We start from the raw sequence: 23,159 nt of genomic DNA, 5'->3' as shown, positions 1-23,159 counted from the left end.
GGATAGAATTTCTCAGAATTCAATTTGAAACCCGCCCTTGAGTTATTTCCAACCAATCAACGTTTAATGTCAGGGGCGGGAATCTAGCCATTTCCGGTGCTTGGTTCATGGTTGTTGTTGTGGAAGATTAAACAGGTACAGCATGAAAGAGCAGTCGTGAAAGTCTATATAAATTTGCCTTGTTTAGCCAGCTAACGAGTGTGAAATATGTTTGCGATGTTGCTTCATAAGTTAGACGATAAAAATAAATATTGTAAACCAACGAGCCCAAGAACCTCAAAAAAGCTGCAGATCAGTTAGCTGACAGTGGTAAAGTCAACATACTGTAACCGCATATTTAGCTACTTCAGTAGAGTATTTAAGATGACAAGGTTTTTTTTTTACTAACATATATTAGCATTTTCTTCTAGCGATGACTCAGTGTCCAGGAACAAAATTGTAAGGGCACCTTTTTCATCTTGTTTAGAGTCGCGAGGTGGCCGAAGCTTATCCCAGCTGCCGATTGCAATTGAAAATGTGCAGTCAGTCAATCGCCTCCTAGGGATTTTTTGTAAAGCTAGTTGATTTTCAGGGTAGCTAAACAGCCATGCAAAGTAATTCTTTTTAAAAGGCAATATAGTAGTATTTTTTATATAGTAATCCTTACATAATGTCAATATTCAATCACAGTTACGCTGTTAGTTCTTCTGCTAGTTTATTATGATTCATTTCATCAGCAGAGAAGTCCATCTATGTATATAGATGATGTCAAGTTGATTTTCTTAACAAGACTTGAGGAACAAAATTCAGATTTTTTTTCAGCAGATATCTGGAGTCATGAAGCAGCTGCCACCAGACACTGTGCGGCTGCTGTCCAGCTCCCAGGTCATCACTTCTGTGGTGAATGTTGTGAAAGAGCTGATGGAAAATTCCCTGGATGCTGGGGCTTCAAGCGTAGATGTAAAACTGGTACAGTGCCTAGATGTTTTCGTTTGTGCCAAAATAAATCCTGTAATCAGATTTGCTGTACCAGAGGAAAGTATAAGCACTTGTAACAGTTTATGTTTTTGTTTTTTTGTAGAACATCGAAACAAAGTCAGGTTGGCAGAAGCGCATAGCTGAAAAAATATTTTTAGAGAAATAATTGAAACTGTTCAGTAAATTTATATATGAAATCTTTACAACTCATAGCAAATACTTGGATTTCAACTCCTGTTGCATTTGCTACTAACTGTTATTGATTTACACAATGAAGGAGAGCTTTGGCTTGGACCGAATAGAAGTACGTGACAATGGCCATGGAATCAAAGCTGTCGATACTCCTGTGATGGCTGTAAGACATTTCACCTCAAAGATCTGCAGCCATGACGATCTGGAACGTCTGGAAACATACGGCTTCAGGGGAGAGGCACTGGGCTCCATATGTGCTGTAGCAGAGGTGAAAACTTGTTTATGAGTTGTAGTCTTTCAATTATGGAAAATAGAATTGCAAATGAGCCAGAATAAATGGATATCACTGCTCTAGGAATAGAAAGCACTTCACCTAACTTGTGCATAAATTCATGAAAACATTTATGATTGCCAGCGGAATCTTTCATTTATGATCAATTAGGCTGTGTTAAGAATCAAATGTGCACCATGTTGGTTACAGTATATAAACTGGACACACTGGCTCCTCGTGCTTTTATTGTTTCCCTTCAGGTAGCTGTTATCACAAAGACGGAGGAAGATCACATCAGCACCCAATACACGCTTGACTTTAAAGGGAAAATACTTTCTCAGAAGCCATCTCACCTGGGTCAAGGCAAGGCACTCATATTTTAATAAGGGTTGTTAACCGAAACCAGAGACTTCTTCTTGAAACTGAAGTTTTAGTAAAAATTAAGCTGTCTCAGATGGAGACATTGGGTATGTTTTGATGACAGAGTTCAGCTTCAAATGTGCTAAATTGGAAAGAGTTATACTTTCACTGTACAATTTATATTTACCATATAGGGCAGAACATTATCTATTCTTTAGATGAGATAATAAGTAACAAAAACATACTTTCACCACCAGGTTTTAGCCCAGTGCTGTCCAGGAAGGTTAGGTCAACTTGTGTGCTGGAAAACTTTATTTTATGTTGAAATCATTGAACAGGTTTGCTTCATGTTTTCAGGTACATCTGTGAGTGTGATGAAACTTTTCAAGAATCTTCCGGTGAGAAGGCAGTACTACTCCTCTACAAAGAGGTGCAAAGAGGAACTGAAGAAAGTGCAGGACTTGCTGATGGCCTACGCCATCATAAAACCTGAGTTGAGGCTATCGCTTGTTCATAACAAGGTCAGTTTTTCGACTTTACCATCTGAAGGAAAAAAAAGTCAAATCAATTTTTCTTTACTGAAACTCAAATTTGTGGGGGTTTTTTTCCGTTTTGTCTTTTTTTCTTATTTGTGCCTCTTTTTAACTATGACCTACAGTTTTGTCATTTATCTCCACTTTTTAACATTATGTGCATCACTCTCCTTTAGTGTTACTGAGTGAGCAACAATATATAAACTTGCCACCACTGAAAACTCCTGCAATAGACACTTGGCAGATAAATGCACAATTGAAGCTACTATTAAACAAATATTCATCAATATTCCATACCTGCCTATTCCTGTTCAGAGTCACTTGGTAGGCTGGAGCCTATCCCAGCTACAATTGCGCGAAAGGTGGTGTACACCCGGGACTGGTTGCCAGTCTATCATTATAGATCCAAATTTTTGTTGATCGCTTTTCAAGAAGGAAGAAAAAACAAGACAAAAGTTTCCTTTTGACATTGTTATGTAGTTTTAGTATTGACCGTCTCATCCCCTATAAAACGTATTCTGATGATAATGATAAATAAATCTGTCCTTATTTAAAACTATGCTCATATGGTATGAGGTGCACCATATAGTGCAACCACTAGATGTCCTCATTGAATTTCAAATTATTTATATGTGTTGTGAGTTTGTCACAAAGCAATCATTTGAATTTAAATGATAAAACATGCCAAGTATATAAAATTAAGTTTTAAGATTGTGAAGAAGTCAATATTTTCCTCTGTTTTGAAATGTTGCGACACACTGAAAAGATTTCATGCTGTGTCCGATTAATTGATACACATACCTTCTTGAGTTTATTAAAAAAAAACACAACACTTGATTGCATGAGGTTCATAAGTCCTCATCAGTTTGATACTAGCATTACTACCACAATATCTGCAGCCGTTAATGACAATGTTATCTGATATTTATAAAGCGTCTTCAACAGAATAGTATTTAACAGCAAGAATGGAAGCTTGAAAATGGTCTGTAAATTGCACAGTAGTTTATTATTATCATTTTAAATGTAATGCACTGCTTTTATGGTGTGTAGATAGTCTTTCTATTAAGCAGCTGATTTAACATAAAAGTAAGTTAAACAAGATTGTTAACTCTAAGGATAACTTGTACACATTGGCATTCAAGCAGCAATTTAAGAAAATCAGAAAAAAGGGGAAAAGCCCAGAAATATGAAAAACTTTTTCATCCAGTGATCCTGTTCCCACATTGTTCCCTTACAAATCCGACATATTTCAAAATGAGAAAACTTAAATTGTCCTTTCATCTTAAAGCTAAGTGGTGTGCATTATAACTTCTGACAGATGTGCAAACAAAACATTACAAATAAATATTGAGAGGCTTGTCTTCTAAATGATTTATCAAAGACCTTATTGAAAGCAAATTGTCTCCAGTCTTTTTCTGTTTTGTTATTTGTGCTATCGCGACTCAGTGAGTTGTGAAGCTGTTATGGTGATGGAAAATACTAATTTGGCTTGTAGAGGCACTTTAGAAACACAGACTAAAAGTTTTAACAGACCGACTACCCCAAGAGATGGAGATTTCTCTGCTGGACAGAAAAAAACACTGCAATTTAGTAGACTTTTGCTGCCTGGGGTTGATTTTAATAAAGAGAAATAGTTAACCACCTTTTTAAATAAGCTTTACCTTATCTAAGAATTTACTTTTGGTTACTAAGGTGTGAAAAGTGCAAAATCTGACATGTTGTCTGTAAAGTTGTAAAAAAAATATTCAAGTCGTGAAGAACACTTCTCTTTAGCTAAATATTACCCACCATCAATTATTTGTCAGCTTTGACTGATTGTATTTATACCCTGCAACAAATAATTCCACTATCTACTGGAGTGATATTTGTGTGTTTCAGAGAAATTCCTCACACCTTTTGAAAAGTATTGTTGACATACAGTATTTTAAATGGTGTTGCAGACATACAGTATATATTTGTAAGAATGGAGAGAACTCAAACCTGTCCCCAAAGACTTGTGATGTCTGTGACTGTCAGTCTTACAAACCGTTTAAAAAGGCAACAGCTTTGGATCTATTGGTTTATCTGTATCTAATGACAACAGGAGCCCGTCATGAGCAATTTATTTATATTGCTACCTGGTCCAGGTTCTATTCAAAGAAAGAAAAAAACTAATGGAAGAAACGGTGGGTACTCTGAGCTGTGTAACTGACTAGACTATGCTATTAGCAAATGGAAACAAATAACTACTTGATGGGTGACGTATTTGACAACAGAAGCTTGTCTAAACATAGCCAGCATGCATACCAAAGCAATGCATCATATTCCACTATTTTCACTTTATATACTTCATTTCAGCAGTTACTGTCAACATCCATTAGGTACCATCAGTATTACATTGAGATTCAGAAAAACAGACGTTTACCAAAACATGTTCAACATACAGGCATAATGAATAAAGTGAATAAAATAAATTATTCTTATTTTAGTCAGCTCAACTTTAAGTTGACAGCTGAAGTCAAAGCTGTGACATCTGCATTTGGAAGCAGTTCCTGTGAGCCCACAGCATGTGTCCAAGGCTGCTGTCTCGGCAAGTTAAACAGGCCATCCTTAAGCTGTGAAAACAGAACATGTGCATCAGACAGATAGGAACATTCGGAATGGCTACATTAACAATTTGGTACATTCAGAGAAATAAACACTGCACTGATGAGCCCTGCAGCATAACTTTCCTGGACACCCATTTGAAGACAACAGTAGTGAACAATGGCACCTTACATATCCTTTACATTGTAAAGCTCCTTCACAACATCCAGCCATGTAAACAACACTCTCCAGGAGGCTGGCATGTTAATATTCAAGTCTGCAATAAAGAAAATATTTAAAATGCTGAGTGTATAAACCATTCATAAATGAACCATGAGGAATAAAAAGACTAGTAGTAGGACAATGACAGGAAGAAAAAAGTACAAAGAGGACTTGAAACAACTCATAATCTGAAGCCACAACATCACCTGTTAAACATGTGGAGGTAGTGTGATATCATAGCCCTGCAGGGCTTCCACATCACTGGGTCTTGAGTGTTTATTGGAAATGTACTGACAGAATCAACTGAATTAATTGTCTTGAGTAGGAAAAAACTTTCTGCTCCGATTCAGCCAAATGCAACAGTTTTGATTGAATGGTGCGTTGCAGCACACATGACCAGTGACCCAAAACATGCTGTGAAAACAGCCTAGGAAGGATTCTCCGTAGTGTAATGAACGTGATCATTTTATTTATGGTTATCCTAATTTGTCCAGTTACTTTTGAGAGGGTTATATATATTAAAGAGCTGTTCTTAAACCCTTCATGCATTTTTTATGCCCTCACATTAAACTTTAAATCTACACTACAGCTTTAAATTGAATAGGTTTGGATAAACAGTTAATGTAACAAAAAAGGATAACCATGTCCAAATATTTCCAGACCTAACTGCTTATTCATGTTGTACATTTTTGCATTACTTTTGATAACAATTTTGGCGTGTTGTTCCACTTGCATGGATATCATTTTGTACAGATGCATACTTATACAGATGGTATACACACGCGCACGCACACACAAAGATATTCTATCTCAGTTCATAAAGCAAAGACAGTTTGCTGTAAAATTATTTAGCACATACAAATTATTACATTCTCCAACAAAAACGAAACTTAAAAGTTAACTTCGCTCGACATCAAAGCATGACTAATGTTTAACAATTTGACTGATTGTGAATTCTTGAACAAATTGCTGAACGCTTGTTTGATGTGACCTCAGTTTTTGTTTCAAGCTGCTGCTACTTTGTGTGCAGCAGCACACAAGTGGTGCAGCTCATGAAGGGGGCGCACAGCCATTGCAAAACTTTCATTAAAATCAGTTTTGATTGTCCAGGAAAGATAGTAAGTACGCAGCCTGTAGCAAACAGTTGCACTTATCTTTTACCTCCAGCTCTATTAGACCTGCATCATGCTTCACATCTTCTTGGTGAACTGTTTGAATAGCTATTTTATTCTTATGTAAGCTATTATGAAATAATCAAGAATACTCTGTACCAACGTAATTTTAGTTTAAGTTGATGATTCCCTTTTAAGATCTCATATTTGGCAAATAAAATGTATGAACTGTGGATATTATGGCAGCTTGATGGCCCTATGACTATAATGTGATGTGGACTCATGAAAGTGTCATATTGTTCCAGGTGGTGGTTTGGCAGAAGGCCAAGGTGATTGATAACAGAAGTGCCCTCCTTGCAACACTGGGGTCGAGTGCTGTTGCTAACTTGCTCCCATGCCACCAACACCAAGAGCAACCAGAGGTTAGTTCAGGGGAAACTGCAGAAATTCATGTTATTGTGTACATGTTTGGAGAGGATATACAAGCTAGTTTTTGTCGTTGTTTTGTTCTTAAAGAAAACAAGTTGACCACTGGTGAAATATCTTTTCAAGGTTTACAACTGCATATTTCCATATGTACAAATCAGGTAAAGTTGATCTTGCAGGTTAGTAACCTGCTTAATGTGTCCAGGCTTTAAAAAAAAAAAAGATGTGTGTATGCCCTGCGATAATACATATTAAGATTAGTTTTAGTTTCAAAGATTTTTATTTAAAAAAAGAAAAGAAAGAGAGCAGCTAAGCCTCAGCAAAAATTCAACAGTAAGAAACTGATCCCACACAGGAGATGCGATGCACATGCACATTTCAGACCACATACTTATGATCATGAAAAAAAGACAAGGTTTAGAAAAAATACGGAGAGAAATTGAGTTGTGGTAACAGGGGAGTACTGGAGAACTGAGGTGCTTTTCTGAATTGGGAACATTAGCTAGCAATTGTTAACATCTTTTTTTTCACAGTACTGTAAAGTTTGCTATCACAGATCAGAGTATAACAAATAAAGGTCATTATTTACTGGTGACCCAAAACAAAACTAATGCCCAACGATCAGATGGTGGGTTATCAGCCACATCATAGACTTTATAACAAAGGGAAGCTACGTTGTACAATGACAGAAACCTTAGAGAAGGAGAAGAGGGTAAATCAAGAGATATATGAAAGACAAACTAATAAATCAGAAAAGATGACTCAGACCTGATACTTGCCAGTTCTGTCAAGCTGTATCCTAACACCCCCTCACCATCGGACCCTTATGCACTGGAGTTCTGGTAGCCTGATCCCGATGGAGACATAAAGTAAGAGCGGCTCACAGCTCCACACATGGCTGTGCGTTTTTTTTTTTGATGAAACAGTGATGAAAATCCCCCCAAAAAACGTGAAATAACTTTATTTCAACTTCTAAAACTCCTTATCACCAAATACTTTACAGAGCACTGAAGCAGAGATATTCCCCCTTTGTTAAGAGAAATGATGCGTTCATGTCTTTAGGAGCACTGCTCGAAATGTTTACGTTGTCTCCTGGACTTCTGTCTCGTAAGTTACATTAGTAATTTTTCAAACACATTTCCACAAAATATTATATGTATACTTTAGTTTGTAGCATTTTGAACATTTTATTTGTAGAAATGCAGTTTAATGATCATAACAATCATTCCTTTCATGTAGAAATGCACGTTTCAAAATGTTAGAGTGAGCGATTCATGTCCAAAAACACCACAGGTCAGCCCTCTCACCTCCCCACAAGTTAACTATCATGTTACCACAGTATTCCAGAAAGGACAAGCCAAACACGAATTTTTGTGGCTATGGTAGTTTAGGGGGTATTCAGTTGGTAGCAGTTTTTGTCAGTAGCTGTCATTTTTGATACATTTCATTTTAAGATTGTAACGTCTGTGCATCATATCACTATGTGCACGATCCACGCTTTTAGGTTTTGGCTTTCATGAAAATAGCCAAGTGCTGTTTTTATTATTTTTCCATTATGTTACATTCCTTAGTGAAATATTGTGACGTGTGATTAAAGTTAAATTAAAAAAGAAAAAAGCCATTTTGGATTGGTAGGGAATGATGACTTGTTTGTTTTAGTTATTTTTACTGTATAGTGTAAAAGTGATAACCTTGGCATAGCTTATGAGCTTGCACGTTATACTAGACTGTGATCTAATAACTTCTTGAACTCCTGATCTTAAGCCAGCAAATGTGGTCAGTTGTTGGTTAGCCAACTATTTCTTTGCCCTTTTCTCCTGAGTTCTTTCCTGATGAAGAATGAGTGATTTTTTTTTCTTTTGTTAGCTAAGCTTTGCTGTTCTGACAGTAATTGAATTACTGTTGAGCTGTAACTTTCTGCTTGGTCACTGTAGGTGTCATGTGGCTCCTACCTGCTGTCAGGCTCCGAACTAATCTAGTCTGACAGATATAGAACAGCCCTTTTCACCCTGTTTCTCTCTCATTTACCCCTTTGTTGTTGTTATTTTGCTGCTTGGTGCCCAGTTATGAGAACAACCTTTCACCTTTTCCTCTTGCTCCTGTAGTAATCAAAGGGAATGTTTCTCCTCCATGTCCCCAAGAACAAAGCATAGCGATCCAAGGAAGCAGGCTGACAATTTCACCACCCTTTCATAGAGCGCTGTAAGAGCTCTCCCTTTGCAGAGCAAAATGTGACACTCGTTTTTGGCAGCTTGACTACACATAGCCGAGGACCTTTGGGGCCAGAGGTGCCATTTGTACTCTCATAAAGTGACCCTAATGAGCAGAAAAAGAGAAAAGCATATGTGCCCTGACCTGAAACAGCAGTCCATTTATTAACTTCACTGGCGTGCGTTGCTGCTAATAATGAGCCCTAGGCCATGTGGAAAAACACATAGCTATTCTCCACTTGAACATTAATAGCCTTCCATAATTTCTTACTAGCTTACATTCATAATGGAGTTTTAAATACAGTTGTTCAGCTTACTGTTGAGTCATCAATTTAAGCCCATGAGAACTCCCTCTTTCATGGTTGTAGGTGAAAAGTCATCTTGTATGATGTTGGTTTTAATAGAAAAATGTTAAGCATTTTTCAGTGAAGCTTGCTTATAAGAGCAAACACTCTGGTGTCTTATTGTGTCTTTTATTGTCTGTCTTTACTCATCTGAAAGTTTCTAATAAAATGATTTTGATATATAGATATCACCTTTGTGAGATAGTTGATCCAAAGAGACTTAGGAAATGTTAGCAGGATTATGTGAATGATATTCATGGACAGTGCATGTATTGTGCAGAAAGTTTTCAGATGAGCCTTTTCAGTTTTCCACATTTTGTTATGACTCAGAATTATTTAAAAATGGATCAGATTACACCCCCCCCCCCCCCCCCCCCCCCATCAGTCTACACACAGTACTCACAATGACAAAGCCAAAACCAGTCAGCAACTGTTTTGTAAATCAGATAGAACAAGTATTATATTGAAATATTCCATTTACTTAGTTAAAGCACCTTTGGAAGTAACAACAGCCACGGGTCAATTGAACAGTGTTCTTACAAGTTTGGCAAACCTTTTCTTTGGAAGTATCTTCCATTTGTCTTGCCAGAATGGTTCAAGCTAAACCAGTTTGTTAGGGAAGCGTGTGTGCACAGCCATTTTCAGATCTTTCCACAGATCTAGACCTTTGTCCCAGCTTGAGATCCTGAACCCTTTAGGAAAGGTTATTAATCAGCCTGACATTCTGTCAGAAAAAAAAAAAAGAAATTCATCTCCATACAACAGTTCTGCCTTCACTGTGTGTGAATTTATGTGAGTTTTAATGTCTACACACAGTTCAATCAAAGAGATGTGACTTGGCTTTTCTCTCATCAACTTACACCATCAACTGTATAACCAAGTTCACACCCGAGCATTGTGTACATGTGACATGTGCTTTGCTGATCTGCTGCGTTTCGGCTACTTGTTTTCTTTATTGTCATCAATGATAATTATAACAGGTAAGGTATATTTTTAATGCATCGGACTTGTTACCTTGACACTGAATCCACAGTGAAGGGTTTATTGTCGCTTACGTGAGTTATTGACCAACAAATGTCTTGATGGTGTGCTGCTCGAGCCGCAGCTGAGCTGAAACAAAAATGGTCACGTTTCATACATGCCACTCACACATACACTCACAGTGCTCCTGGTGTGAACCCAGCATAACATCCTTTGACAAGTGCATGCCTTCGTATGTACATTGAGTTTAATTTTGCAGTCTTGTTATAAAAGCATGCCAAGGACCACTGTTAAGATACACTAGAGCTCAGTTGTTGTTTTAGCTTAAAGCTGCATCTCCAGCTGTGCTGTCAGTTGAAAGGATTGATCATCCTAATTGTATGTTTTTATGTATATAACTGCCTAGTATGACATTCATTTTCTCTATGCCTTATATTGTCAATCTTATTTATTTATTTGTATAATTTTATCCAGATTGTTTTAGATGGCTTTTTTCCAAAGCCTGGAGCTGATTACTCGTCCACAAGCTCATCTAACCCTGACAAAACGTTCATATTTGTCAACAGCCGGCCAGTCCAGCAAAAGGAAATAATGAAGGTAAAGTAGTTTTGGATAAATTTAACAATAGGATTTTTCCAGTCAATGATTTGTTTTGTGTGTCTAACATTATACTCTTCTTTTGTATTTATGCAAATGTTTCCTGGTGCAAATATGGGATTTATCCTCAGTTGTTGCGTCAACACTATTCTGCTCAGTATGCAGATGACACAGTCCGGCAACGATATCCCACTCTCATGCTTAAAATCACAGTTTCACTTTCTTCGGTGGATGTAAATCTTACACCGGACAAGACCCAGGTTCTTCTACATAACAAGGTAGCCAAGAAATTCAAGTTTAGTAAATTTGGTCAAATGTTGGATTTGATTAGACAATACAGCAAAACAAAGTACACCTTCATTCAATTCTAAGGTTTTTCCTGTCAGAACAAATTAAAAAAAAAATTAAGCCAAAATGCAGAAGCAGTATCTGGAAAGCTGAATACATCCCTTGATTTATAGCTTGTACATCCAGCTTTAGCAGCAATAATGTGAAGTAATAATTTTCAGTTTGGCATGGTCAGTCTCTCCAATTAATGTGAAGGTAGCTTGGTCCACTCTTCTTTACATCATTTCTTCAGTTTATTACGTTTTGCAGGCATTTATTTACACACAGCTGTCTCAGAGAAGACATATTATGCTCTTTTTTTCACAAGCGGACAGAATTTCTTGACGTCTTTGTGAAATGTCAGTGCTTTGGTCAAAAATAACAGAGACATCAGCACTTTTTTCAAACATTAATTTATACTTCTATCCAAGAGGCTGATTTTAGGATGTGGAGTGACCCCCTCAGCTCCACTCCAACCCTCTCTTCCTCAAGGTCTGCCTCTTTTGAGATCTACAGTACCTAATGAGCCTTGGAGCATGTGATTATGGTACAAGAAAGCATACTAACAACCTAAGATCTCAGACCACACACACTAAACTTATTTTATTCTCAAATACTTAAATTTGACCATGGACAGCTGGTAGGCTACTGATCCCTCTTTTCGTATTCCGACTTGTGTTGAACTGGTGTAACAGCTGCTTGTTGTTTGTTTTTCTAAGTTATTGGCGCTGTAATGCGCTGTAATGATGCTGTACTGTAATGATTTGAAATTGAATTTTCCCACTTAAAAAGCATAGCATCATCTGAAGTTGAAGTTAGGCCAAGATATCGAGGGAGGAGGTGGATAACTTTGTAGAGTGGTTAATAGCAAGAGGTTCAAATCCCAGCTGGGACCTTTTTGTGTGGACCTTTTGCATGTTCTCCTCATGTATGCGTTGGTTCTCTCTGGCTACTCCGGCTTCCTCTCACTGCTTAAAAACATGCACGTTAGGTTAATTGGTGTCTCTAGTGAGGGTGAGTGTTGTGTTGTTTGTCTCTGTGTGGCCCTGTGATGGACTGACGAGCTGTCCAGGGTGTACCCTGACTCTCGTCCAATGACAGCTGGGATAGGCTCCAGCCCCACCGAGACCCTGAGTTGGATTAAGTGGGTATAGAAAATGCATGGATGTCGACATACCGTAAATTCCGGACTATAAGCCGCTACTTACACTGCGGCTTAAAATACGGTGCGGCTAATATATGTTTTTTTCTTTTTGTTTCATGCCGCCAAATACATTTTTCCTCGTAATATTAGACCAATAAAATTAACGGACAGTTCACAGTGGTCCAATGAAATTGTACGATAAATCAAACACACTTACACAAAATTATTGTAAATCAGTCATTTGTACTCACCCTCAACATGGAAAACAAACTTAGAAATGCATATGATGCAGCTTTTAAATTAAAGGGAATCTATCTGGCTGTTGAAGAAGGAAAGCAACAACGAAGAGACTGGAGTGAGTGTTCAATTCGGAGACTGAAGAAGATGACTTTGATGGTTTTAGTGCGCAGGAGGAAGATGAAGAAGGCGATCAATGACTTTTCCTGGTAGGCTACTGTCTTTTTCTTTTTTACCAGCCGTGTTAAAGGCACTGTTCGGGGGAAAAAAGCATTTATTCCACATATTTGTGGGTTTCCGATAGGTATTTAAGTTAAAACTATTGGTGTTACAGGCACTGTTCAGGAAAAAAAGCATTTACAGTATGTATTTGTTTATTTTGCCATATGCATTTAATTAAAAGTTTAAAAATCCTCACGTGTAACATCTTTCTGTGTAAATGTCTCATACTACAACGTGGACATCGGAGGCTTATAATCCGGTGCAGCCTATACAAGTACAAAATGGATTTTCTTTTTAAAATTAGAGGGTGCGGCTTATATTCAGGTGTGCTCTACTTAGACTTAGACTTAGAAAACTTTAATGTCCCCGAGAGGCTATTTGTTTTACAGTACAGTCATTGACATATAATATACAAACAGACATTGAACCAAACATTTACAGCACTATATGTCTAACACATAACACACACACGTCAATAAATATAGTACACTGAAATAGAGCATATTGCCCTTCCCTACCAAGCCTAATGTTATAAATAAATCTACAGCACTATTTATCTAATAACATGCATGTCAAGTACAGTAAGAAGGATATTGCTCTTTCCTAGAAGGCCTAAAAACATAAATAGGTAAGAACTACTGCGCAGTGCTACAAATATTTATCTAAATCAACAGCACTATTTATGCAATACATCACATACACACATCAGTAATCAAATACTGTAAGGAGTATATTGCACTTCCCTAGAAGCCTATTTGTCATAAATAAATGAAACCGCTATGCAGTGCTACTAATGTTGTTCTAGTCATACTCCTCCCCACATCTTATTTAATTGGGTGATTGCCATTGGGATGAAAGAACTTTTTGCTCAGTAGGTCCTGACGTTAGGGTATCTGTATCTACGACCAGAAGGGAGTGGCATGAATTCCACTGAAAGTGGATGGGTTGTGTCCATGCAAACCCTGTAAACTCTATAGTCCGAAATTTACAGTATGTCATCTGAATAGAAGCGTATGCTGCCTTTCAGAAACTGATGGTTCCTCTCCAAATGTGCAAGTTGACAGTTCTGTAAGCACTAATGTACCCCAATACTGACAGAGAAGCAGGGTCTTGAACTGAGCACTAATAAAAAGCTGGATGGTTCCTCTTCTCTTTAGTCCAGGGGAGGATCCAAAAGGATGTCATATTTTGATTTATCTGACCACTGAACCGTTTTCTACTTTGCCTCAGTCCCTTTTAAATGAATTTCAGCCCAGAGAAGATGGCAGCATTTCTGGATCATGTTTACATATGGCTTTTTCATTACACGAGGGGGGCTTTAACGAGCATTTGTGGACAGCATGGCAAACTGAAAGTGTTCCTGAGCCCATGCAGTGATGTCGATGACAGAGTGCCTGTTTTTAATGCAGAGCTGCCTGAGGACCCAAAGATTACCAGCATCCAGTATTGATTTTTGGCAGCCCCCTCCCCATGTAGAGATGTCTCTTTTGAGGATGTGAACATGTTGGGACATCCGCTCCTGGGAAGACTGGCAACTGTATCCACTTGTGAATGATGGACTTAAAACATTTTTGAAATGGCCTTCTAACCCTTCCCGGATGGGCAGCATGAAATTGCTTAGCTGAGATCATTGATGATGTCTTTCCTCTTTAGCATTATGTGAACAAACACCTGAATTCTGCAGAACAGCAAACTTAAACTTTTTTTTATGATCACACTTGCTGATGATCAATTAATTAATTGTATTTGGTTAGCAGCATCTGGCTGCTACTTCCACTCTTAATTTCTCTGGAAGCAGTAAGGTTTTTCATGCACTGCCTCTGCATTTTGACTTAGTTTTGGTTAAATTGATAATGGCATAGTGTAATATATAGCAAGTTGTTGTACATTTGAACTTATTTACCTAATTTCAAGATCTAGTAATTACATCTCTAATTAGATCTTTTTTATTGATCTCCTCATATGTAAAAACCTCTGAACTGAAAGCTGGTGTATTTTCTTTTTAACCATTCTGTAAGTGCGATAAGTTTTTTTTTTTTAATCATCTCTTATCTGTCTTATATGTAGGAGGCTGTGTTGACTGCAGTAGAGGCATTGCTTGTTTCTCTGTATGGCTTTCGACCTAGTACTGACCTGTCAGCTGTGAGGGAGCTCAGCCACGAGACATTTCTCCCACCATCTAGTCCTTTGCAGACTGATGCTTCACAACTTAAAAATGAAGGAAGTGTAGACAGGGGCACCTGTCTCACCAACCGCAATGACAGCTTTGACAAAGATCTGCTTAAACAAAGTGACACAGCCATGTCAACATCAAGCCCTAGTGCTTCACTGGACCGCCAGCCTTCAATCTGTAGCTCCTCGTCCTCTGTAGCAGATGATTGGATCGTTAACCAGATCCCAGAGGACTTCCACTCCAGCTTTCTTCTTTTAGATGATGGAATGACTCAGAGTTGCTCTCAGACAGAAGAAACTGATTCAGCAAAAAATTCTCCACATAGACACCCACACATTGAAGAGTTAGCTGCAGACACAAGCAAAGACCAAATTTCAGCTCAGGACTGGAGTCGGGGGACAGCGTTGACTGACCCTTCCTCAGGAGAGCCCCTGCAGCCCGTTCTAATTCACCAACCCTTAAAGCACGATCATTCTGACTCAGGTCAACATGTCAAAACTCAGAGCAGCTCCAGCAAAAAGATGTTAAATGCTATAACGGAAAAACGAGCAGCTCTGACAGCTTATGACATGATCAGCAACCGTGCCATGAGGGCACCACTGTCTCCTGTCGCCCTATTTGAGAAGGAGGCCAGAGCCGAGGTCCTTAGGGAGAAACCCACAGCCAGCCTGCAGGATATCAGCATCGCTGTTCAGGAGAGGTGGAAAAATCTAAGGGAGGAAGACCGTAAGAAGTAAGTTTCCAGACCTTTACCTTTTCTGAGTAGTTGTTTCCATCTCTTATTTGCACAAAAGGGAGAGGGGGAAAGTTTGACCTGTCATTTGCATGTGAAAAGCCTACTCTGGAAATTTTATTGATATGAGCTGTGTTTCTAATTTCCAGACAACTGTGCCCATTAAATATCATCTATCCAGAGAATTCAGGTCTCGTTTTTCTTAGTTGTGACAGAAGTTATTTAGGGATTTATAAATCTTTTGAGATTGTTTTTATGTTCCACGTTTGAATAGTTCCCATGCATTGCAATTATGAGTGGCACTGAGTCATTAGTTGTTTATTTAATGAGCTGGTATTTAATCATTTTAATTTGAAATGTTATCTAAATGTCCTTTTTCTAGGTTTGGACAACTCTCTGTCCATTTAAAAGTTTCACCTACACTTAAACTTCACAAGTAGTTTGAACATTAACACATACTGAAGGTGACTCGTAAAGGCAGATAAGATACAGAGATGATGGAGGTAATGAGCATTTGTGTTTGACTCTGGCTCTCCTCAGAAACAGAGGATTTACATTAAGTAAAGGTAAGATAAGTAAGGAGTTTTTAGAAACAAACTATCAAGACCAGATGAGTGCGCATGTGTTTGGTAAAGTCATTTCCCTGGCTCAAGGTGTGTATCACAGCATACATAGATCTTGTTAGAATGGACAGTAAATAGGCTGTAATCCCTTTTCAGTCAGTTAGTCACTTCAAAATAAGTCTTGTCATGCAGTCATTAGTAATTAAAATTGCCTGATGCACATAGACAAGCCAGTAAAAGAAGGCACAGCTGTGCTACCTACGGTTCTCTATCTCCTTAGCAACTCAGGAATAACACCATTATGCTGTGCTGAAAGCATTTCAAACCAATTATGTTAGATTACTACATACCAATTTAAAGTAATTGCAAGGTTGGAAAATCAGTATCAGCAGTATTCGTGGCCTTATATAAGGTATGGAAGAGTGTATGGAAAAAGACATCTGTTTAGAATTCTGCCTTGATCTGCTGCTGTCTTAAACATGAAGTAGGATGTGGCAAGGACTTGGCTGTTTTCACTGCCACTGCTCAGTGGCACACCACCTCTAGGAATTATTGTTGCACAAATTCATGGAAAGGGTTACTTGAATAATTGGGTGCTGAAGTGAAAGACCTAATGCTTAACATATGAAGGTATATGGAGACACGACTTGGCAAATAATTGTTTGGTTGAGAAAAAAGCGCCCTGTGTACCCATATATCAAATATTCATCATGTTCTCGTGGTACAGGGAGTCGCTCTGCATCTAAATTCTTATTTCAAAACAATAAAGAAATGAGATTTGGTCTTAGTACAAACCCAATTTCCAGATAAAATTAGATGCACACACACACTGTCCATATATATATATATATATATATATATATGGACAGCACCACCAAAGGCTTCCCAAGCAAGGAGGGGATGCTGCTTTTTTGTCCAGTCCTGACTTCTTACCAGTTGATGGGCCAGTTGTAGAATATTCCAAAACAGTGATACTGTAAACTTTTTCGTCTTTCTTCTTTCTTTGTCTCTGTCCCAACATTTTTTCAGAATAAAAAGAAGTTGGTAAGTGAAGACAATAAGAATCATTTCCTTTATACTTGTCTGTTAATTGAACGTTAAAAGATTTTTGAAAACTTTCCCAACTTTTCTAAATACGAGGTTCGTACATAAAATTTCGACATCTGTGCTGCATAGGAAAAAAAGGAAGTTGTAGAAACACAAGTAAAAATGGAGAAGGAGTAAAAGGAGTAGAATGTGTGCACACCATCCAGATCTCACCAGTGTGATCTTAGGACTTTCAATGTCAGGCAAAGAGATTGGTTGGTTTAAGTACAACTTCAAACTATCTTAACTTAAGTTTGATAACAAAGTGAGTTGTCTGTTCTACTGTAACTCATCAGGTATGAGGATAAAGCAAAAAAACACCTGGACCATCACAACCAAAAGACCAAGTTGGCCACACCTGAAAGCTCTAGAGAACCCACTTTGAGCAACTCAAGGAGCCAAATGCAAGGTCAAAAACGCAAGGCCCCTCTGTCCAACCAGCAGCTGCTTGATGAGCTCTTCTGTGCACAGCCCCAAAAGAAGACGAAGAACCCTGCATCTAAACCATCTCAGCCCCTCACCTGCAGCATGGCTACCCTTCGCCTTCAGCTTCAGCGCCTCTCATCCCAGAGCAGTGCAGCGCCACGGGGCCTCCATCTTGTAAACCGACTGGCCTCTCAGAGTGCCTGGGTCATTTTATGTGGTCAGAGGCTCATGTTGTTAAACCCATTTCGAGTGGAGGAAGCCTTGCTGTTTAAGAGACTTCTAGAGAATAATATACTTCCAGCAGTGAGTCTGCAGAACCCTGTACAGTTAACAGATGGGTAAAGTATCACACAACAGCAAAATGCCGGTGATGTTTCATATGGAGGAACTGCACACTCATTTTATTTTCTAAACCTTAAATTTATAAATATACGAGCAGCCAAAAGTGTGCACACGCTGCAGTTCAAAATGAATGGACAGCCTCATCTAATATATGGGAAAAAACTTTGTTGTTGTCTGCTAAAATATCTATTTTGTCTTTTATAGAAGTCTTGGTGGAACTGAATATACTGAGGCTTTGTGCAACATGGAAAAACAAAAACCTGAGCTGCATGGAGAGGTCTTTTTTTCTGATCCCAGGCTTGTGGCTAATGGTTTTAAAATCAAACTCACTGCAGGTATGATGAGAGCAAAATGTTTATATATATATATATATATATATATATATATATATATATATTTGTATATTGTTGCTATATGAGTCAGTTCAGCATGAGTTATATCAACTGAAAGTTCATCTGCCAGTCATATGGCTTATATGCTCCAATGGTCAATGAGAAAACAAGTTTTCCTAATTTTTTTTTTTACTAAATTTGTTTGGTGCTGTTTAAAGGTCTCATAGGTTGTTTAGCTTTATGTAATGCATGTTCAAGCCATTTGGCATCATTAATGTCATAGTTCAGGAGTCAGAAATGTCAAACGTTTTTGTTCCTGTAACTGGATTACAGGCAATTAGTTTCTCTATATTGGATTAGTTGTGAATGAGAAGAAAATGTCCTTTCCTTCACAAATTTGTCCATCTTCAGAAATTATGAAATATGATTCTTTTTTAATTGAAAACTTTGTATTTTTGGCTTTGTCACCAAAAACAATAGCAAATTTAAGCAGTAACTCTGACACATCTAACCATATGCTTTAGGGCAATTTATGTTCAAATTTATGTGTTTTCACAATCAGTACACTGAAAAAAGTGGTCCAATGATCTGCTTTACAGCCCGTTAGTAAAGAGAAGCAAGTGTAAACAGTGTAAATAATTAATCTAAAATATGATTATTTTTTTTGTTGTTTTTTTTTAAGTAATTTTTCTTATAGTTTTATGTTTACTAAGCAAACCTGTTAAGAGGGAGATTAACTGTGGAGCAAATATTGATATGTCTATAATGACAAAGTGTTCTGAGTCTGTTGGTGTGGTTTAACCAAGAGCAAGGACAGTATGTTTATAATACTGTATGCTTCTTAAACATATAGCACAAATAAATGATATGAACTCCTGCAGCAGAATTTGTTCCTCCAGTTTTCTAATCCTTATTCTGGCATTACTTCTGTTATGTATGGTTGTACAGAGTATACAGTGCACTGTGCATGTTGGTTGTTTTTGTTGCTTGAACTGCTCGCCTCAGTTGACATTGGCTTTCTGCCCAACAGCGTGGTCTCACAGTAGGTTTGCACCCCAGTGTGCAGGTGATGAGAATAGTTGCCCTTTAAGAAATTCTTGGAATTTTCATTTGGCACTGCCAGCCTCTGTGGGTGTGCATGAGACTGAGAGTAGCTGCATATGTAAGATGGTTTCATTGTACAATGCCAGCTGAATATCTAGCTTTTGTCAGGATTGTATTATTTTACAAAATGCGTTTTGAAAAAGCAAATATCTGCATTCATTTAATTACAGGTAATTGCTTTTTAATTCAATTTTAAAATGATGATAAACAGATTTTTTTTAAAAACCATACCAAAATCAGTCTTTAATCGAATAAAATTTGATAGAAAATGTTCTCAACCATTCAGCCTTGCACTAGCTCCTTCCATCTTCAGGTTATTATTTATTATCAAAAGTTCTGTATTAAAGATATAAAGTGTGCATGATTTGCAGTATTTCCTCCTTAAATGAGAAGCAGCCATTCTTCCACCCTACTTGACAACTTCCTTCCAGTCTACTGGGGCTTCTATTAGTCATTTAACACTCCATTTGGCCCTTGGCTTGTTTGACTTGGTCATCAGTTCAGCCGTAAACCACAATATTTATTTATTATTCTTTCCTGGAGATAGTAGTAGCGTCTGGAGTGTATTAATCCTTGTTTTCTGCTTGTTTTGGCAAGGCAACATGTCAGCTGAGAGACATCTGGAAGTGACAGCAATGGCAGACTGCTTGCCTTTTCTCGGTGTGGAGGACCTCAGGGAGATCCTGACAGCAGTTCTTCACAGGAAGGCCTTGACTGTGCAAGAGTGCCGGCCACTTAAAGTCACAAACTACCTACAAGTGAGCAATACTGTGAATCAACACTAAGACTAAGGTATAGTATCACTAGACTTTTCTTTTGATTCATTGTGTTACTTGTCCCCCACAGGGTGAGGCAGTTCGACTGGCCCGTCAGCTGCCCACCAATTTATCTCGGGACGATGTGGAGGAAACCCTCCGACGGATGGAACAGCAGTTGGGTGACACCAACCGAAACTGCATCCACGGACGACCTTTTCTCCGACACCTAACTGACATTCCCTCTACAGACAAAGAAGCGAAAGCTATGTCCAGGCCTTTAGAGTTTTAACATAAGTTCTCTCACTTACACACACAATATCTATAACACAAATACTTGATTTGTTGCAGTTCTTCATAAATTACAAACTACAACATTTAATTAATTTCTCATGTTTTGTAACTACATTACATAAGTGGTATGGGTGTAAATAACAGTATATTATGTAAAATTTTGTTTGTTGAACACATAAAGCTAGACTCTCCGTGATCACAAAAATACTATAAAACTATGAATAAGTTTATATCCACATGGCTTCTAATTTCTACAGATTGTCAAAATGCAGGTAATCTTTTTGAAAGTGTTGGTTGGAATGATGCAAGGTAGAATCCCTTGACAGGCTCAGAAAGTCGTTGAACAGGTAATGTTCACCCTGAGCCTGTCTGATCCATTCACTCAAAGGGGACATGTTATGATAACTTATCATATATCTGGGTATCTAAAGTGACTACCATCTCAAAAACTCTGAAAAAACACAACTCTGCCACTTAGTTTGGGACTGGCTCGGGTAAAAAATATGTCATATGGTATAGTACACAGTAATATTGTTACATCACAGAAACAGCTCATAGTGGCATTATCCAGCCACCCAATCTTTATATTCACCCACAGCTTCACATCATGCTGCATCTGCCAGTACTTTGGTTAATGTTTTATATCCTGACTTCTCATTGTTGTACTTTAATGTCTTTCCTTGTCCAAAGTTGGAAATTCTGATTTACCATTCAATATTGAATGCAACATCAGTAACAAAATGAATGAATGAGTAACTAATAATAATCATGACCTTGCGGACATTGCTAAATGATGCCCATATAAACAACAGTTATTAATATTAGCTGCTAAAAACTGAAACAAAACTGTGAAACCTAGGATTCATGGAGTAATGTTTGACAGAGACATTACAATTCATTTTACCTGCCGGTTGATCATTGTTTTACTTAAGTGTTTCTCACTGTGGTACATTTTTTTAACATCCTTGGCTGGTTAAAGACATGACTCGCAATAAGATTGGACCTAAAAGAGAATTCAGTACTGTTAGCCTGTGGCTGCAGTGGAGATGAGCGAAATGTAAGCATTTAAAAATTAAATGGTCAGTCAGTTTTTTTTCCATCAGTTTGCTAGGTGGTAGGTTGAGTATGGTTTGCTATGTGTGCTCGTGTGAGCTCTCAGGTTATCTCTTACTGTAATGAAATGTTTCGAGGGTTACTATTGGATGGCTTATTCCAGCATCTAAGTGCTATTAACAGACCTGTGAAGACAGATCTGAAAATGTACTGTAACTCTGACCCCAGACATTTTCTTAATATCTCAAGAATTTGTGTCAAATTGTTAAAAAAAAAAAAAAAAAATTCAAACATGTTGCAAAATAAAAATGTTTATAAAAGTTAGAAACAAGCTTAAAGTTTGATTTACTCACAGTGTGAATATTCAGTGGTTAAGATTACCAAAGATATCCAAATATGTTTTAAGAAAGCTGGTCAATTTTTCTCTGACCGAGAGACTATAGCTATTTTCAATCCGTCAGAAATTTTCAATGCTTCTGTTTCAGGTATAGAAAAGATGATGCTTTTGTTCTTTATTATTAGTATTATGGTGCAACTGCAACATATTTTACTGATCTTTGTAGTCTTTAAATTTCTTACTCTTTTAAATTTCAGTTTAGTCATTTAATAAGAATGAGCCAGTCTGTACAGCAAAGTTGAGAGTCTAAAGAAGTTTTGACTTGTATCAAAAATATATACAAAAATCTATGTCTATACAAAAATAATAGTGTATGATTGATATTAAAATTGACTTGCAAAGTTGGTAAAACTTTTGTTGACAACACGATGGATACCTCTCAAGTTCATATGTTGATTTGCACGTTGGAGGTGCAATATCTGCATATCTAATGTCACAGTTTTGTGGAGTGCTTTCTTGCATGTGTAACATTTTCTTGGATTAACAACAGCAGTCTTCAAGCTGCAGGCTGACATCTGACTCCTTCACTTGATTTCTCTCCAAAAACCAAGAGTATCGTACTCTCCCTATGCCTCATTGTGGCACTATTGGAATGGGTGTTGGCAAGCCCCAACGCTAGACAAATACACTGTGCCAGCTAGTGCCCATAATTCTTTTACCTTAATTAGTGCCAGCCGCTAGACCTCAAGTATTGACAGATAGTTGTATATTATCCCTGGCTGCATTGAATGCTTCACAGATTTGTGCTGTAATTTCAACCACAAAGTTTAGCAAATCTTTGACAGTGTGCTAATTTGTGGCCATGCTGCTTCCTAAAGTCTTTAGTCTATTTCACCAGCCCTTTGATTTTCATTATTGCTTGAGATTCCTGAGGCAAAACGATTTGAGTGTGGCTAAAAACTGTCAGGAGGACAAGTTAGAAAGTTGATTTTTTTCTTTTCTTTTCATTATTTTAGTATATATTTTGATTTTTGATTCTCTCAATCCAAGTAACTGTAAGTTGTTGTATCTTAACAAGGCAGTAATGTCCGTACAAAAGTACCGAGGATGATTTGACCACCTTTCCATGACAAAAATACATACATCTACACTTTACTAATCACCATTACATATGGATATTTAATTGCACCATAGGGAAAAGTGCAATCTGATCGCTCACCTTATGATAATATTATAGTTAGTACTGTGAAAGGTCAAACCG

At 37.7% G+C, this 23,159-nt stretch overlaps 1 protein-coding gene across 2 annotated transcripts; it reads left to right on the top strand.

Annotated features, from left to right (window-relative positions):
* The first annotated feature begins 89 nt into the window (after nt 1-89).
* On the top strand, nt 90-21,776 carry pms1 (PMS1 homolog 1, mismatch repair system component). Of its 2 annotated transcripts, none has more exons than XM_072396515.1 (13): nt 90-135; nt 805-948; nt 1,235-1,417; nt 1,681-1,783; nt 2,138-2,301; nt 6,518-6,634; nt 10,648-10,770; nt 10,902-11,048; nt 14,768-15,606; nt 17,552-18,019; nt 18,228-18,358; nt 20,057-20,217; nt 20,306-21,776. In XM_072396515.1, exons 2-13 carry the CDS (start codon nt 817-819, stop codon nt 20,504-20,506), a joined length of 2,769 nt encoding a protein of 922 aa, XP_072252616.1. In that variant the 5' UTR covers nt 90-135; nt 805-816; the 3' UTR covers nt 20,507-21,776. The 2 variants fall into 2 exon arrangements, with proteins under 2 accessions (XP_072252616.1, XP_072252617.1); XM_072396516.1 differs by having other exon boundaries at nt 93-135; nt 802-948.
* The last annotated feature ends 1,383 nt before the right edge of the window (nt 21,777-23,159 follow it).

Source organism: Leuresthes tenuis, unplaced genomic scaffold (genome assembly GCF_036924035.1).
Source record: "Leuresthes tenuis unplaced genomic scaffold, fLeuTen1.0.hap1 SCAF_12, whole genome shotgun sequence".
NCBI lineage: Eukaryota > Metazoa > Chordata > Actinopteri > Atheriniformes > Atherinopsidae > Leuresthes > Leuresthes tenuis.
This window is presented reverse-complemented; position numbering and strand designations above follow the sequence as displayed.